The sequence below is a fragment of the Mytilus edulis genome, chromosome 5, assembly GCF_963676685.1.
Source record: "Mytilus edulis chromosome 5, xbMytEdul2.2, whole genome shotgun sequence".
In the NCBI taxonomy this organism is placed as follows: Eukaryota; Metazoa; Mollusca; class Bivalvia; order Mytilida; family Mytilidae; genus Mytilus; species Mytilus edulis.
Genome location: NC_092348.1, coordinates 64393567 through 64413313, shown reverse-complemented (window position 1 = coordinate 64413313; position 19747 = coordinate 64393567). Strand labels below are relative to the sequence as shown.

Sequence of the window (19747 nt, the reverse complement as noted above, 5' to 3'; positions counted from 1 at the left end):
AATGAAATTTTGAATCATCACCAAAAAGTATACAGATCTGTAGATTAATATAACAAAGAAGTGTGTAAAGTTTTAAGCAATAATCATAAATCGTTTTTGAGATACGGCGCGACATGTAAAAAAACCCTCCCCCTTTTTTATAAAATACTCAAAAACTCAAAAATGAAATTTTGAATCATCACCAAAAAGTATACAGATATTAAGATTAAGATACAGTGCGACATGTGGAAAAAAAACACACCCCTGTTTTAGTTACAAAGTGCCGTAACTCAAAAAGTTTAAATCTTATTTTCACCAAAAAGTATACAGATCATTTGACCATCATAAGAAACAACTATATTAAGTTTCATGAAATTTGGATAAGTCGTTCTCAAGTTACGGTGCGACATGTTTACGCCGGACAGACTGACAGACAGACAGACAGACAGACGGACGGACACCAGACATTTGTATACCATAATACGTCCACTCAAAATTTTGACGGCCGTATAAAAATTATTTTGAACTCGACATTTGTGATTTTCAGATAGACATCTTTAAGTTTACACAACATAAAACATGACTTCTTATATATATATTTGATACCTTAGGTACTGCAGCTTGAAAGACAAATTCAGACATAGGACTTTGTGTGGAGTTTGTAGCTTTGATATTTATTGATGTGACATCTGGATCAGAGATGTCCTTCTCGATCAAAAATTCTACTAGTAAACCATTCTTGTTAAATGCAGTCATTGGCGGGAACCCTAAAATATATCATAACATATATCTATATTAAGTTTTGATAAATATATTGTAGTGTTATCATTTTAGCAGTATTTTTAACAATGCCATATAAGCAACAGGTTTGGCTTACCATAAATACTGGTTCAACCCACCATTTGTTTTCTTAAAATGTATCTATCAAGTCAGGTATATGGTACTTTTATCAAATAGTCTGTTTCAATGTATGTTGGTGTTTGTTTTTGTTGCACTTCAGTGTTTTTAATTTTCTGTCGTTTTCCTGTTACAGTTGATGTGTTTATTAATTAATGAATGAAGAGATATCTCTATCACACTTCACAGAGTATAATACGAAAAAATGATACAGACCCTGTATTAATTTTGATTGGCTTATCCAGTTTCAGAAGTCAGTTTTATGACATTTCTTTTGACTATTCATTATGTATTGTTAACATTCAAAGGTTAAGTTGAGGTACATTTCTCCATGGCAGTGCTCAGACACATGTGATTTCTTCCATGACATACAAAACATAAACACTTTTTACCTGGATAAATATTGTCTTTTTATAAAATTTTATAACAGTATTAGATTTGAAGAAGAGGTTGACCTGACCTTAGCTGGTACCTAGCCAATCAGATGATTGTCAAACCAAATTCAAATTTCTGCTAAACTTTGGGAGACATGAAATCTGACCCGACCCCAAGTAAGATAAACCTTACCATTTCCTCCATTCATTTGGTTATTTATTGGAGAACCACCTAATAAGTCCATCAAATCATTACCCATTGGCACTGGTTGTGTATTAGGTATGGAAACCGGTGCTGAAACAAAAACATAATTCAATTAGTTTCCTTATAAAACATTGATTAAACTAATGAGTATATATAACAACTGCTATGTTGGTCAAATCATTTCGAAGAAACCATCATTAAAATGTGATGGTCAGAGATCAAAATAAGGGGTAATCAGGACACTCTTTATCATTATTTAAGTTCATCAACTGGACCTGTACTCTTTGAACCACATCAATCTTCAGCTGCGAAATATTACAGGTAAATCCAGTAACCAGTCTTATTATTTGACCAACTTCACAACAGCATAACTTTTAAAGTTTTTAGTGCACACAATTCAATGATTTAAAAAATTAAAATATTGTGGATTCGTATATTTGTGTTGGTACCAATTTCACGGATTGAGGGAAAATCGTGATTTTGCAAAAGTCTGCATACAAGCCTTTAAAAGATTTGTACTTTGTTGAAGATTTATATTCATGGCTCATCCATACCTATGAAATCTATGAAAATTGGTATCCCACGATTAATCACTTATCCAGAGAATTGTATAAATACATACCAGTAGATGAGGTAACGTTAGCAACATCTCCTAGTATATCTAACAAATCATTCACTCCTGATTTAGGAGGAGGCTCTGCTGGTTGTGTTGGAGAACCCACATCTAGTATATCCAATATATTTTGACTCTGTAATTAAACAGACAAATCAAATTGATTAAATTGCATAACACATGGAAAATCAAGGACAGTCTTAAGTGGATTATATCATTTAAACATGGCTTATACCCACATATGGTGAAATGCAAATACAGTCGACTTTCGTTGTCTCGAACTCTGTTGAATCGAAATTTCGGATGAGTCGAAGTTTTCACGTGGTCCCGAACTTTATTCCATACAAAAGTATGTAATTCGACTCCTGATGAGTTGAAATTGGATGAGTCGAAATTTCGATTGAGTAGAACTAAATCTACGATCCCAAGGTTAACAAAAGCATTCAAAATTCATTTTTTATCTCGGAACTAATACACATATGTCATAACATGACCTCGTGGATTTAAATGGATATGTCATAACATGACCTCCAGGATTTAAATGGATTGAAGAGTTAATCTGACAATACACGTGTAATTAAATTTCCGGTCATTGACCACTGTATTGATTAATGACATGCTATTTCCATGAGTGTTTACCTAAGATTATCTTTTATAGAATTTTGATAAATAATTAGTGATATATTGTTAATGTTCATGAAAAAGTATTTAAAATGTTTTCAAAACAATTAATTTGTGATTTACACTAATGAGCTTGGGTGTGTATAAAGTGAGGATAATGGCTTCCGTTGATGATCACCTAAAAACTACTCAAACAGCGTCTTTGATCTTGTTATATTTTCTTTTAAAAAGAAATAGTGAGATAAAACAAAATGAATAGAAATCAAAATTTTCTTAAATCTTTTGTATCCAAGAATAAACAATTTTGTCAGCTATAACCGACCTGAATAACGAAACTATCGATTGGAATTTACACTCTTGGAAAAGCAATAGGATTTTTTTTAATTGAAACAATTGAATAAGTAAAAATAATATCATTATAATAATAAAAGACTGTGACATACAAATACATCAATCTGATACTAGAATATCGATCCCCTTGCCATATTCACCCGGATTTATTTTAGCTTTACCAAGCTAAGCAAGAGTTGTGTCCCTTAGATTGTCGAACTTCCGGTGTTCGTTTGAGTCGAACTACGTGTATCTCGAAATATTTCTCTGGTCCGACTGACTTCGACATAACGAGAGTAGACTGTATAGTAAGGTAGAAATCTAAATGATGTGCACCATTACTTGATTCCCAAACTCACCTTGAAAAAATCATTATTTATGTTTCTTAACATTTTTTTATGTTTTAAATTTTTTGGAAGGTATGTTTTGCAGTTCCCCAGAAAAATGTGACCAAAAAAAATCATCAATGGCCTGTATGGTTTAGTATAACTAGAACACACCCGTGATATCGTGGGTCCGTGACTGAATTAAAGTTGATAACTATGCGTCAGCCTTATTTTAGTATTGGTATTGTCATCTGATAAAGTCATGCCGATTATAAGATACACAGTTTTCTCTGCTTTCAAATCATTCTGTTTGAACCCGTCGACCTGGAACTTATCAATTATTGGTAATATTATTTATTTGGAAAACCAAAGGTCCTGGAAAAGAGTATTTTTTAATCAACAGCATTGTCCTATATTAGTTATAAATAAAGTTGAATTCTTTGATTCGCTGTTTTACGTCATGCCCACTTACTTATTGAAAACTGTACCTATACGCCTTATTTTAAGTCCAGATTTTTAGTATTGGTATTGTTATCTTAGAAAGTCTTACTGATTAAAATACTACAATAGGGAACAATTTGACAATGATTGAATTTAGTAGTGTCAACCCTGTGATTATGACCCATGTATATAGCAAAATCCTAAATACACCGTTGGGTGGTGTGCCTGTCAGATGCGGAACATACAGATAAGGTAATAGGTAACAGGTGAATATACTATTGGTATCGGTATCGGATTCAACCCAGAACTTGTTAATTATTGGCAATATTAATTATGTGGAAAACAAAAGGGTCTGGAGTGGTGTAATTTTTAATCTACACCATTTTCCTATATTAGCTATATATAAAGTTGAATTCTTTGATTTGTCGTGTTTACCCCATGATGGCTGACAAATTGGACCTCGTTATTTTAGTATTATAGATATATAAGTATTCCCATAAACAGAAAGTTGATGAACAATTAAACTCAAACCCTGTCACAAAGTAAAGCATATTGACATGAAACTAAATTCAGGACCCTCATTATAGCCTCATATTTTTAGTTCCCTACAATAATACGACAAAATGTTCTTTTTACCTCTTGTAAATTCTTTTTATTTTCTTTCTGTACATCTCCTTCTTCTGAGATACCATTTAATAAGTTTTCACTACTATTTTCATGTAATATGTTTTTACTTCTACTTGTTTCTATTAAAGGCATTTGTTCTAGTAATGAGAACCTGAAACGAACAGATATAAAATCATTGCATTTTCTGAGTACATCAGATGTGTTTCTCATACAATTCAGATTAGCTCTGTTCAAAAAATAATTGTTAAGTGCCTTCCTTCCCCCCATACATTTAATTCTGGCAAAGCCCTATTCTTTTGATAGTTAAAACACATAATTGCAAAATAATTTATCAGTTGCTTTGAGAAATATAAATTTATTTTTGATGATTGAACAGTCAAAAATTAAAAATTCTCTGAAATAAACTGTACATGCATTTTTCCCATTTTATTCACTACTTTAAAACAAAACATTTAACCCCACCACATTCTGTATAAGTCTGTCCCAAATCAGGAACCTATAAATCAGTGGTTGTTGTATATCATATTTTTCTTTTTTCATTTATTGCTTTGTACAGTAATCACTTGTTTGAATTGTTTAACATTTGTCATTTCTGGTTTTTCAATAGCTTTATATGTAGTATTAGTTTTGCTCATTGTTGAACCTATTATTGCTTATTTTTACGTCATTCGGTCTTTGGTGGAGAGTTGTCTCATTGTCAATCATACCACGTCACCATATTTTATATTTTAATGTAAATTGAAAATAAAACTGCTACGAGTTATCTCGTCACAACAAAAATAAATTTTACAAAACTTACCGTAAACTATCAAATTTATTGAAAATTTGTGAATATTCTACAGATCTCTGTTGTAATTCTACATTTACACTTTTACCATACACACTCATTATATCTTTGATTCGCCTATAAATAGAAAATACAAATAAAACAATTACTATTATCATTCATAATTTCAGCAAGTGAATTCAAATCAAAAATGAAAATCAGCGCCGTCTGCCATTCATTTAAGCCTGGTAATATGACTACCTTAGAAAAACAGCCATGAAAGTTAAAAATAACTTTTTATAAACAAATTCCATAAGTGAAATTTTTTTAATTACTAAACGTCTTCTTGACAACAATGTAACATTTATTGCATTGGATTGACTGGAAAAAGCTGACTGAAGTGAATTCTCAAATATTTTATGGTCAACCCTTCTAAACAAATGCATCTTATTCCTTATTTAATGATTTATTATAATAATACCATCTCCAACATTCTAACTCTTTGATATGAAATAATCAATTGTAATGTATTAAATGACATACCCAATAGATGTTCTAAATCTTGAGCTGAGTTTCATTAAAGCTGTAATCGCATATTCTTTAGTAATTTCATTCAAGTTGTGGTTTGAAAGAACCTTTTCTAACTCTGTAACAACTTCATCTTCAGATGCCTGAAAATAAATTACAGAATATACTTTGTTTTTCAAACCTTACACCATGCACGTTTACTTTCTCTTCCAACTTAAAATAAGAAATATTTCCATGAGTCTTTAGACACATAAATTTATTTGTAATTAAAAAGTTCTTAACCCTTTCACCAATTGCTGCCCAGACAGAAGCTACTCTGAGACGATGGCTTCCCTGGCTACTATTACTCAAGTGGGAGATCTTCATAATAAATGTCAATAAAAACTTGTTAGCAGTTATTTGTGCATTTATTTCATTCACTAACACCATGTTCACAGTTTTGTTCATGTTTTGATAATTTTTTCTTCATAAAATATTCAAATTTTCAAATTTTCGGCATTATCTAGGTGAAATTCTCAAAATTCTGCTCTTTGACCCCAAATCATATCATTTAAACCCAAAACGGCAAAATTTTGAAAAATTTTATGAGGCTGTACAAATTCCTCACACTGAACGATGTCCATTCCAAGTGTTTTGTACATAAAACGACATTTTATGTAAAAAAGTATACTAGTTTGGCTTCAATTCTTCCATATTCTTTGAAAAAAAATGTTCCCTCATTTCAAATTCTCGAAAATTCCGTAAATTTCCTCTGATTTTGACACACTTTTCAACAAACGGAAGTGCCATGTTTACACTTTCATCCGGGTATTCATCAAAGAAAGATAACTCATGTTTGCACTGTTTTGAGCGGGAAATATAAAAGAGGTATTCCGATTGGATCCCGGGAAAACGGGACTCATCTTCAGCTGTCTGAAGCGTGAATCCTGGTAAACCAGGACTCATCGGCGAAAGGGTTAAGTCAATCAAAAACAGGTGTAGTATACATGTATATAATAATTCATTTGAAAGATCCAAACAAAGGAAATAGAAAAGCCATCATCACTGCACTTGCAAGATATTTAGTTTTAAACATAATCTTTTGTTAATACTTGCCCTGACAAAATTAAAATAGTTCTGTCTAATTTATAGACATTTTTTATTAAGCTTGGATAAAGTCCGGTTGAGAACTGATAAAGTCCAAAAACAAACTCCTGTATTGTCAATGTAAAATATTTTTAAAAAAAATATTTTCATACCTTATTTTTCTCTACCTGGAGGACAAAAGTAAATATTTTTTGCCTATATTTTTATGCAAATCTTCTACAACTTTAAATTTGATCTTGAACTTGACCTATAAACTTACCTGCACTGGTTCATCCTCTCCACATTCTCCTGTCAACAGATGTTCTCCATATTCACCTATACACCAGACTGACACTTGAATTAAGGATTGTTCATCTAAGTGATCTTTAAAGTTTTTAAAAAGTTGTTGCACTATATATGGATGGAGTTCCTTCATTTCTGCGGCTAACTGGATGGTTATTGAAACCGTATCATCTCTCACATAATTACCTGCCTACAAAAATAAAAAACTATTTAGCATTTGAATAACTTTAATGTTTTGTCTTTTTATAAATGTTATAGTAAAATACTTTTTCAAATACATAGAGAATAATACATGGCAAAATCTGTATCATATGCTGTATCATCCCGAGATATCAATATCAGCCCGAGGGCCTTTAGGCCCAAGGGATGATATTGGTCGAGGGTGATACGGCATGTGATACAGATTTCGCCATGTATTATTCTGTTTATCATATATTTTAATAGAATCAGATTCATGGGATATCTTTTGTTTTTAAATTGTCTCAATATAAGTTTAAGACAATGTCTTAAAATGCACCAACAAACGACACTGTCCTATTATTTCAACAAAAATTAATATTTAAAAAATAAATATTGTACGATGTGTAGAAATGTTTAAAGTTTTCTAGTTTATTTGGCGATGCTATTATTCATGATCTGGTTCATTCTAACTTCTGACGAGGTGAACACCAAGAAAAATATTTATTGAAAAGTTTGCTATCTTTTCTAATCAAATAAATTCGTAAAAATTTCCATTTGTGTTTAACCCATTAGGTAATGAAAACAGACTTCACAAAAAATAAGACCAAATAAACAATAAAACTTCAGATAATTCCATTTTATTTTGTTTTTTATTATATAGATAAAAATCGCTCGTAAAGTTACTGGGTACTAATTTTTTGGAAAATATCAATTTTATTTTAAAATTTTTGTTAGTTTGAACTTTTTTTCCCCTTTCATGCCAGCAAATACATCAACTGGACGTCATAGGTCAAAATTTGACGTCATTCAAATTATGACGTCACGCCAGGTATGCGATACAGACTGGAAAAAAGACCCTTTATTAGATATACAAAATTGCTGTATTTTGTACTAAGTATATGATAAAATGTTATAAATGATCTTAATTTTCTGTTCTTTACAATTCTTTACAATAATGCCTTATTTGTTTCTTCAATTATATCACAATTATATCTATTTGTGAGAACATATAATTTCCGAAGTGCAATTTGTTAAATCAGTTTATCCTGAACCCTAATGTTCTAACTCAAGTCACAGCAGTAAAAGAAAAAAGTTCTGTAGTTATATTTTAAAGGAGAATTAATTCCGTTAAACGAAATTATTAAGGTTATATTGACTTACTGTTACAAGAACTTTCATCACAGTATCTATATGCCATCTCTTTGTAGGGGAATGACTGAAAAAAATAAAACAACTTTGGGTTATAGCTCCAAACTTATTATGGGGTACTTCAAACATAATTTGCTTTATGTATTGAACTGATTGAATAACGTCCCCCTGTACCCTGTTACAAATATAAAATAAAGTTCAGACCCTTCACAGGTATTTATTTCTGGAGTGATTTATAAATACTAATATTTCAGAAAATATAGTCATGTTTTTAGTGTAGGGAAGGTAAAATGTTAATGATACAATTCATAAGAATACATTTTCCATATTTACACACAAATCTTTTCAAACATTCTCAAGTGTAAAGCTAAAATGAAAAACTTGCATAAAAATAACATCAACCTATAAATCAAAAGTTTAGTAAATGAGCTTATTATAAACCTCATTTCCTTGTGATTTATTAATAATTGTTAGGGCACTTACTTTTCAGCCGCCATAACAATCTTTGAACAGATATCCGGTTTAAATTCTGGTTCACATGTCTCTAAGAAATGTAACAATTCTTTCATCATTCCTCTAACATTGCTTGTGTTTATAAGGGCAAACGAAAGTTCAACAGCTCTCCTGTAAAAAAGATATGTACTGTTATATACATATATAAGGAAAATGTAAAATACGTAATATCTTAGAATTTCATTTTTTCTTTAACTGTAAAATTAATAAAAATTAGAGAAATCTTTCTAAATTATTCTATACAAAAATATGTCAATTTTAATACATGTTACTTATTTTTTTGTGTATTTGATTATACCAAATCCAAATGATATAAAAAACTTGTTTCTTTTGCTGTAAATTCAGAAATTATTGCGTGCATTTATTATTGCGATTTTGTGATTTAGGACTTAAATGTGATTCTAATTTTTACGATTTTGAGAAAAATCCTGTTCAATTCTTATAAAATATTTCAAAATGCGAGTTTAAATTATTGCATTTACAACTCTATCGCATTTTTCGCAATAATAAAAACCTCACAATAATTTCTGAATTTACAGTGATAAAGAGTCATTAGTACTGAGAAAAGGAGACCAATAAATGTTTTTAAAATGTATACTATTATTGTCTAGTTTTTCTTATGTTTGTTTTGTCAAGTTTTGTCTTATGTATTTGTTATGACCAAAATTGTTTCGCAAATAAAGTATTATTATATTGGTTTAATTATCATAATGTTTAACAAATTTGTATTCAATATTGAAATATATATTTATACTTTTTGAAGGTACATAGCTTCGAAATTAAGTTTTGAAATCTAAAAATTCACATCCCAAAACTGACCTTCAAAGCAAAAAAATGATAAACATGCCCAATACCCAAGCAAGTTTTAATTTAAATTTCATGGAATATTAATTTGTATTAATGATGAATCTGTACAAATGTTCCTCATGAACCAAAACAGGTTTGTCAATAAATAAAATCAACAACCTCTTAAGATTTCTTGTTACACTGGTCTTTCATTTTATCATTTGACATTATAACACCCCTTCCTTTTCATGTGATCTACTAGAGATTCTTTCAACAGAAGACTTTGCATTTGTTCAATTGATTGTATGAAATGTGAAAATACTTTACTTTTTAATTGAAACATCTGGATCCTTGAGACAATCAACAATTGTTGTTCTATGTCTCTGGACTGCATTGTAATCTGCTTGTACCACTTTCAGTAAGGTGTTCAATGCTACATATCTGAAACAAACAAGCCAATATAATTACATATGGAATAACTGTGGATTCAAATACTTTTGTGGGTTTCAATTTTTGTGTCTGAAGGAAAAACTTACATGCTCATGGATACTTAATTTGGTGGTTTTGCCAAAGTCTTCAAACAAGCCTACAGAAAATTTGTCATTTGTTAAAACTTAATTTTATGCTTATCCTGTACCCACGAAATCCATGAAAATTGGTATCTAAACAAATAGTAATGAATCTACAGTATAAGCATTTTGTGTTAAATATTTAGTTGTTTTACTTTCTATAGATAGGCACATTTTTACATCTGAAAGTATAATTTGAAAGTAAACTATTGTGCACTGTTGAAGCTATTTTTTCATGTTTGGCCATATGATTATTGATTCTTTATTGTGATGATATATTTTTTTAATTTTGAAAGAAACTAAATTTATACTTAAATTTACAAATTTCTGGCATATATAATGGACCAATTGCAAGTAAATTGTGTGAGTATTTCCTGTTATTCTTATACATAATCTTACCTAATATTCTTATCATTATTCAACAAAAATCTTCCTAAAATATTAACAGCTAACACCTGTAAAAATAAATTATTTTTATTAATTTGGAACAGATTAATTTCAGTATAAAATATAAATATGAATTTTCTATCAATATTTGTCCTTTAACCTTGTCACTTATAAAAATATATATTTAGATTTTCAGAAAAGAAAATTTACTAGCAATACATGAAGTGAATATATTAACACAGTTGAAAATGGATTCAAGATTATATTCATATATACAATGAGATGCATCAGTCTCAACCTTTCAACTTCTATACATCTTTTCCTGGGTTATATGCATTAAAATAATTTGCCCAGTAACTCCCACATTTTTTTAGGTTTTAAATTTAAGTCTAGTAAAATGATTTGAAATTCTTGCTAATTACTAAAAAAGTTTAGCATTCATTTCTTCCTACACAATTTTAGAAACTTCCAATATTACACCATTCAAATGCTGGCATCCACTTAAATTTCTGTGTTTCTGATTTTGATCTTTTACACTTTATTTATCATAAAATATCTATCATAAAAGACATCCCTGATGAAAAGTAAATTCAGCAGCAAACAACACAAAAAACTCTTTCTTTTCTTTCTTTATACCAAAATGTGAGGTTTTTTTAATGGCCAGCTACATACATATTTAATACTATAGGCCCTCGTGATTTTGTTGTGGTACAATTTCTTTTGAATCTATTGAATATTCCTTCTATTAAACCTTTTCAAACCATAGTTTACTTACCCGAAGACCAGCTTCAGACTTAATACCCATAATAGTCAGAACAATCTCATATAAAATGGCATGACCAACATTTTTACTTGTGTCAGTATTTGTGGCCACCTGTGAATGTAAGTAATTAATTTTCATATGTTGTTATACAATTTCTGTCAATTCTTTGTAAGAAGAATACATACATCTAAAACTAGGCATTTTTTAAGTAAAGGGGCATAACTCTAAAACAATAAAAGTGACACCACGTGGTTGAAGCAAACTTAAGTTAGCGAATGGAAATCAATTATGGGACGTACATACGGACAAGCTTAAAACTTAATGATGCGTTCTGCTACCGCGGGGGTATAAAAAAAGAAATATTTCCCGGTATTATCAAATACAAACATTCAAAGTATAAATAACCTGACCAAATCAATCAGGTTACAAATGTACATGTAATACTTGTTTGGCTTTGTTTCTTGAATATGGAAGAATTATGTTTCTCCTTATGTTTATGTTTTGTGTGTGGTTTAATTCAGAATGCCTTATGAAACAAAAGACATCCTCTATATTGTATTCTATCACGTATTCACATTCACAGTGCTGATAAACACAAGATTATTAGACTTTATAGGATGTCCCAAAATGATAAATTTTAGAAATCGGTACAAATATAGTGGATCAAAAGGTTATTGTCTATGAAACCCAAATAACTGTTAAGCAAGATCAAGTTAATGTATATACATTCTTGTAAGGTTTTAGTGTTTTCAAGGTGTTTCCATAAAAACTACGTATCTGTTTTACTATTCAAACATACCTGTGCTAATATATCATTCATTGTTTCACTAGCTTCAGTGTCATTCTTTCCTAATCTCCGTAATAATCTTAAAATCTTAACCTAAAAGAAATAACAGACAACTATATAAAATCAAAGTGCTTGTGAACAATGAATGGTAAAGATTTCTAACATTGCATTATATTTAGCATTGAAAGGAAATACTATGAATTGGGATTTCATTCTTTCCCAATACTGCAATCAGAGCAAATCTTGATAATATATATTTCTTCTTCTCAAGTTATTATTGTATAGATTTTTTTTCAAAGCCCAAATAACAAGGCAGAATCTATTTGCGTTTGGTTCTAATGTCAAAACATACCAAGATAAACTTAATATACATGTAAATATTGTCCAAACTCTTAGTGCATGTCCCTTGAACTTTACCATTACAAGGCTATATGCCTTCTGGATACTATATAATATATATATACATGTATGATGTTTTGGTAATGTGAAGTACCTTTTTGATTGCTTTTTAGTGGTCCTCAGAATATTTTTGGGTTAAGGTTTTGTGATGTAAAGTCAGATAGTTTTATTGTAGACGTATAGCAGATAAGGCTATATGCCAGGTTAATATATTTTCATCAATTTTTTGCGACGTTTCGACCATTGGCTTTCTTCAGTTCTTTATTTTTCCTCTCAACTACATGGCTGACATTACATTTGTATTTCCTTTTCAATCATTGAAAAGGTGTTATAGATAAATGTCCTTGGTAATGTCATGACGTCACAATAACATGACGTCATAATACTTTTGTATGAATGAAAGTTAAGTATTGTGAAGTCATGACGTTTCCAAGGACATTTATCTATCACATCTTTTCAATGATTGAAAAGGAAATACAAATGTAATGTCAGCCATGTAGTTGAGAGGAAAAAGAAAGAACTGAAGAAGGCCAATGGCTGAAACGTCTCAAAAAATTGGTTTATTGATACAATTATATAAAGTATGTTGAAATTTTGAAAACAAGGATAATATATTTTCACCAATTATTTTCAAACAAACAATTTCCCTTTAATAAATTTTACTTACCTGTAAGAAAGGATCACTAACACCAGAAACATCATGTTCAGGTGAATATCCTGCCATAATTAGATTCTTAAGTATTCTAACAAGCTGTGGAACAACCTACAATAGATACAGATTTTTAAAATTTATTGTTAAATAATATTATTTGTTTAGTACCTGTTGTTTTTAGATGAATAGTCATGATAGTGTTTACATTTTGTTCTGAAAAATTCCAAGAAAGATGTATCCCTCAACCATTAAAGCAGCCATCATTAATCTTCTCTTGTTTATAGTTTTCTGTGTAGTGTTTTGTGGACTACATTATATTTTTTTTCATTATGCCATGGTGTTGTCTGAAAACTTATGATTTTTTATTGCCTCCTTGGTACCTTCTCTCTATTTTCATGGCAATGTGCTCTTATTTCTAAACTCTTACCACAGGGCAGTCAATAGAGTTAAAGGCAGTGGCTACTTATTTACCGTATCAATAGCATACAAATATTCTTTAAAGAATGTAGTTGAAAAAGTGATTAAAACTTTTAAAAGTCTAATGACTATTTACAAAATATAGACAAAATACCTTTCTAAAATGTGTCAGCGCATCTGGACTTTTCTCACACATCTCTGTTATTAAACATACTGCTGTCAATAACACTCCTGGAAAAGAAATGGTAACATTGTTAGATGTGGATACTGACTAAACACATATTTCCCTAGATAATAAACTGTTAACACAAAGATACAATGTATGTCTTGTAAGTTTTACCTTTTCACAAATATTAACAATTTGTGGACATTGCAAACACTACAAACGGCACAGGTGAGACAAAAAAAAAGAAAAAGTGCTGAAAGTATTTGTTTTCTTCAATAAAGGTAAACTTTTCAAGTGAATAATCTTAATTACAGAGATAATTATAAATACATCATATTCAAGTAAAATTTCTTGATAAAACCTTTTTGTATTACCTTCAAAGGGTCATCAGACTTATTATCTTAAGATATGAACTTTTCTTTGATTTTTATCCATATTCATTATATTGGTCACAAACAAAAGACCAAAAGAAATTTATACACATGTATATGCATTTGTGTGGAAAAAGAGATTTAATTTTTTTTGGGCATATATTGTTATACACAAATTTGTTTTCTTTCAAATTGTTCTATGCATATTTACCATGATTCTTTTCATTAAGTAACGTCCTTGTAGATGGTATAAACATCTCCAGCAAATCTGGTACTTTTCTGATGATGCAGAAGGCACAGAGGATGGCCTATAATACATTTATACAATTTAAATTATTTTTTCATAATCTTACATGTATAACATTTTAAAACATAGATTGTAGGAAAAAGATTAGCAAGGCCCAGCAGACTAAGATACACATTTTTTATAGCTTATTTTTATCTTTTCTGACTCTCCATTAAAATTTTCAATCTCTACAATCCTTGCTCCAGTCTTCACGATGAACTGTTAAATCTACAGGCCCAGAGCACAATTTTTGAAATTTTTTAGTTACATTCTGTTGGCCTGTAGATGTGATTTTTACAGGCCCGAGAGCAATTTTACAAGCCGGGTCTGCCTGGGCTGCCACTCAGCGTGAAGACTGTTGATCAATGTGAAGTGTTGATCAACCTGTTTAATGACTAAGATAGTGTTAATTGTATTTACCTTTTTCTTGATATAAGCGTTTGATGACTTTATCATTTTCTCTATTTCTCCTGCTAAATCTCTGCTCATTTCAGTAGAACATATGGATCCAAGAGTACAAAGGGCTAAACTTTGAATATACTGAGTCTGATGACCCAAATCACTGAAAAAAAATCGATCATATTTCTTTCATGTCTTATCAAACAGTGAAATAATTTTTGCTACTGATTTTTAGATTGTCTACCATAATAATGCAGAAAATATACATTTCTGCTCATTTTGGGAGATTTAGTTATCATAGAATCTTCAAGAAAACTGAAATGCTGGAAACAAACCCTAAACATGTTAGAAATTGAAATTGATATCTCAATAGACCACTTTCCAGTCATGTTCTTCACTGAAAAATTTCAAATATGTGCCCCATTAAGACGTCTTTTACTAAAAAGAAGGGTCTCTCTTTATCCATGCACTATTGAAGTTCATCAAGTGCCTTTGTGGTTGACATTATGCAGGACGAACTAGACATAATGTTTGTTCAGTAGGTACTTAATCACAATTCCATATTGACAGTAGTGCTAATTGTCAATTTTAAGATTTAATTTGCGATTAAAATTCGTGCAAAATAGCATCATATTTTTTTAACCATTAGCTCAACATGGGAAGAAAGTGACGATGCCCCCTAAACACATGAATCATGTTCACTTAAACCAAAGTTTTTGACAGAAATGCTTAAACTGGAAAGCCGTCTATTATAAGGCTGTACCTTGACCTATAATTGTTTACTTTTATAAATTGTTATTTGGATGGAGAGTTGTCTCATTGGCACTCATACCACATCTTCCTATACCTATTAAATGTGACTATATGACACATGCAATCTTTGTTGAAACTGAAAATCTTTTCTTTCATAAGAAATATAACAAGAGGCTCTCAAGACCCTGAATCGCTCACATTTCATCTTAGTTTGTTTTTTTCATTTAATGTATATTAATAAGAGTTAGAAAACATGATAATCAAATTGTGTAAAATTGTCCTTAAAGGGCAATAACTCTTAATAAGGGGTCACTTGACAATTTTGGTTATATGAACTTATTTGTAGATCTTACTTTGCTGAACATATTTGCTGTTTACAGCTTATCTTTATCATTAAAACTATTCAAGATAATAACCAAAAACTGCAAAATTTTCTTAAAATTACCAGTTTAGTGGCAGCAACCCAACAATGGGTTATTAGATTCATCTGAAAATTTCAGGGCTGATAGAATGTTACCTTATAAACACATTAAGCCCTGTCAGGTTTGCTCTAACTGCTTTGGTTTTTGAGATATGAGCCAAAAACTGCATTTTACCCCTATGTTCTATTTTCAGCCATGGCGGCCATGTTTTTTTTACGAAACAGAAAATAATACACAAACTTTATTTTAGATATCCTAAGGATCATTCAGCGTAAGTTTGGTTGGAATTGGTTCAGTAGTTTCAGAGAAGATGTTTGAAATAGTTTACACCAGACGGACGACTACGGACGACAACTGACGCCAAGTGATGGCTAAAGCTCACAGTTCCTTTGGAACGGTCAGCTAAAAAGCTTTATATTTTCATTGTATAGTTAATTTTTTGAACATTTTGAACTTAATGCAGACAGAGTATCACCTACTTCTTAAGTGAATTAGTAACTAAAAGATGAACTTCCTGTTTTTCATCTAGCAACAGCATAGCACCAAGGTAACCAATTCTTTTATCTGTAAATTTCTGGGATGCCACAATTTTCAAACATTCAAGCTGAAAATAAAGAGTAAAATTAACACATATTTAATACAAATATGCTTTTATTAAACTAAAATTTAAAGGAAAGCATAATGATGAATAAATTTTACAACCTTATTTTACCATGTTTACTTAAGATGTCAAAATAAATGATGAAATCAGCACAAGAAAAATAACAGTGAAGCTCCAGCATTACATATGCAACTAGAGCATGCACCCCTCACGCTTTATCTATGCATTATTTTCGTCCATCTCTTAAAATTAAAAACATTTAATCATGTATTTTCAGAGAAGAGTATTCAACGTTTTAGTTTTTGCGCTCACAAAAAAAGACAAACAAAGTGAAAACAAGGGCATCCACATGCTCAATACTTCCACTGGGCTACTGAGGGGAGTACATAGGAACTTGAGTATCAATTGCTTATACCTGTCCAAAATGTGCTGGATATCCCAACATGTGTATATAAAGCAGTTTGGCAACATTCCTACATCTATATGTATTGTCTGGGTCTCTGAAGGAATCCCTTATTGCAGCACATTCTTTCTGTACTACTGCTCTCTCGTCAGCAGCTGTTCTGGCTGACCTGATCTCTCTGATCAGGTCCCTTAGCCGCTTGGGCGTAGGGGTAGTCAGTGACCTGTAAAAATCAGCAAAGTTACATTAGACTTTGTATTTATAAGAGATCATAAACAATCGCTGCAATTTATATATCAACATTGCAATCATTTTACTATCATTTAACAATAGGTAAGCTTTTGAAAATTGTTTGCTGAATCTTATAAATTCTTTTATTTTTGTTTTTACAATTGTGAGTTGTACATGTATGAACTGAATCTTCTAATATTAATCAATACTTTTTTTCATTGAATAAGCACCCAACAATCAATCGCTTGCAGTTTTGATAAAATCAAAACCTTAAGGACATCAAATAAATCTTAATTTCTAAACAATGTGTGTTGTTACTAGTTTAACTATCATTTCAATACAAATTAATACATCTAATGCTCTTTTTTTTTCGTTTCTTTTTCATTTTCTTTCCCTCAAGTGCTCATTTTCATTTTTTTGATACATGTATTATTTAATCTATATATATATATATAAATATATATTGTGAAGGTTGGCTTCATGATGAAGGCTGTACTTTGACCTATAATGGTTTACTTTTTACCTTTTGAAGTTGTAAGTTGGATGGAGAATTGTATCATTGGCACTCATACCACATCTTATATCTATCTATTAAATCTTACTAGTAAATGATTACTCTTATTTCTTTTTTCACAATTTTTTAGATTTGCATTTATCAAAAGACCTAACATTCTCTGTCACTTCTTATCAAAATAGCATGTTGAATTGTGTGAAGGTAGACAAATATATGAATTATCATTGGTGTTAAAATGTGTAAAATTATAGTTAGCATTAGCAAGTTACAGAAAATATTTACACCAACACCATAAATAGTTGTTAGGGACCAATCATACAAAGTGCCAGTTGTGACTTAAGTCTGTCTTTAATAAAAGTAATTATTGCATGTATTTAAACATGTACAATCTATATTTTTTTCTGAGCACATTTTTTTTATTACAAAAAAAACAAAATTGGTAAAATATTTCATTCCTTTAGCAAAAACAAGCCACAAAGTATAAAAGGTCCAAGCAGCTCTTAAAGATTGTTTCTTCTGTTTAACATGATTATAAATGCATGATTATATGTCAATTATATAAGCTAAATAGAAGCTTAAATAGCATTCATGAAAATTGAATAGTGCAATACTAATACCAGCAATAGCTGCAGAAATTATAATCAATAATATTGTTATAATTGATTATAGAAATTTTGCTTTGGTAATCAGTATATTCATTTTCTTTTTAACATGTTTATGGCCGTAAGATTCAAATTAGTCCCTTTTTCTGTATCAAATTGGTGCAAGCTTGTTATGTTGTGGTAAAATGTCAGTCTGATCAATAAAATGCCTTTCAACCTATCTTAAAGTGTACAGACATAGTTTGAATATTCTTCTGACAAAAAAGAGAAAGATAAACACAGCACACAGAATTCCTTTAATACCTGATGATGGTTGACATTTTGCAGGAATGATTTTCTTTCAATGGACTGCAACAGGTTTACTAACAAACTCATGCAAGAATCATACTAGCAGGTTACCTAAAAGTCACAGAGGCAAACATATAAAACACTTAATAATACACCTTTACCAATTTACCATGCATTAAATATTTGTATTTGTAATTAAAGGACTGCATTTTTTTTTATTTATGCAAGAATCCTTGTCAATATCTTTAATATTTCACATTTAAAACAGATTCTCACATTTCCTACAGAATTTAAAAGATGTATGAATTGTTATAATTTCCAAGAGAAAAAACATGTTCAGAGCCAGCACTTATCTGTTTATCTCTATTATAATTCAATAGAAAAAATATTTTCATCTGAATCAAAACTGCAAAGTTTAGTGTACAGAACTTAGAAATAATGTTTAAGGGGAGTTCAAGGACTTGCAGTCTTAAGCCATGGCGAGTCCAACAGTTTGAAAATATTGTATTGCTATAAAATTTATCATTTCAGGCACAAAGTACAGGTAATCACATAAAATTTAGATTGTTTTTAAACTTTGCTATAAAGTGATATGTGTGCTCAGTAGATACAACATTTTTCAATCTTGATGCATCTTTGGACTCATCTGTTTTAAAAATGATGAGTTAAGATATCCTGTATGTGCCTGTCCCAAGTAAGGAACCTGTAGTTCAGTGGTTGTTGGTTCATGTTTATCATATATGCATCAGGGTTCTCATTAGAAATTTTTCATGGTGAGTCCCTGGGACTCATCACTTTTAGAAATGGTGAGTCCCAATATATTTTGATGAGTCCAGGATGTATGTAACTTTTTGTGTGATAATATAATTAAATATGACTAAATACAACTTATTTTTTTGTTTTGGGGACTCAGGAGATACAATCAGGACGCCTCCCAGGGACTCACAGGTTTTTAAAATGACTCGTCCAGCTCGATTTCCATGCGTCCAGGACGCGCATCTAAACGAGAACCCTGATGCATTTCATTAATTGTT

General features: G+C 30.5%; 1 protein-coding gene across 4 annotated transcripts in view; it reads right to left on the bottom strand.

The window, feature by feature from the left end:
- Nucleotides 1-19747, bottom strand: part of LOC139524211 (AP-1 complex subunit gamma-1-like) — a 29754-nt gene that overhangs the window by 5750 nt on the left and 4257 nt on the right. For 3 of the 4 annotated variants that reach the window (XM_071318869.1, XM_071318868.1, XM_071318867.1), the window contains exons 2-21: nt 18729-18824; nt 17091-17301; nt 16554-16678; nt 14921-15062; nt 14426-14522; nt 13832-13908; nt 13276-13371; nt 12222-12302; nt 11435-11533; nt 10672-10727; nt 10031-10144; nt 8888-9028; nt 8417-8471; nt 7053-7265; nt 5723-5850; nt 5213-5317; nt 4423-4564; nt 2078-2204; nt 1444-1545; nt 586-746 (exon numbers count right to left, since the gene is read on the bottom strand). In XM_071318869.1, coding sequence (XP_071174970.1) covers nt 586-746; nt 1444-1545; nt 2078-2204; nt 4423-4564; nt 5213-5317; nt 5723-5850; nt 7053-7265; nt 8417-8471; nt 8888-9028; nt 10031-10144; nt 10672-10727; nt 11435-11533; nt 12222-12302; nt 13276-13371; nt 13832-13908; nt 14426-14522; nt 14921-15062; nt 16554-16678; nt 17091-17301; nt 18729-18745 — 2289 coding nt within the window. In that variant the 5' untranslated portion in view covers nt 18746-18824. The remainder of the gene's footprint in view (nt 1-585; nt 747-1443; nt 1546-2077; nt 2205-4422; nt 4565-5212; nt 5318-5722; nt 5851-7052; nt 7266-8416; nt 8472-8887; nt 9029-10030; nt 10145-10671; nt 10728-11434; nt 11534-12221; nt 12303-13275; nt 13372-13831; nt 13909-14425; nt 14523-14920; nt 15063-16553; nt 16679-17090; nt 17302-18728; nt 18825-19747) is intronic. The other variant, XM_071318871.1, reaches the window with a different exon arrangement.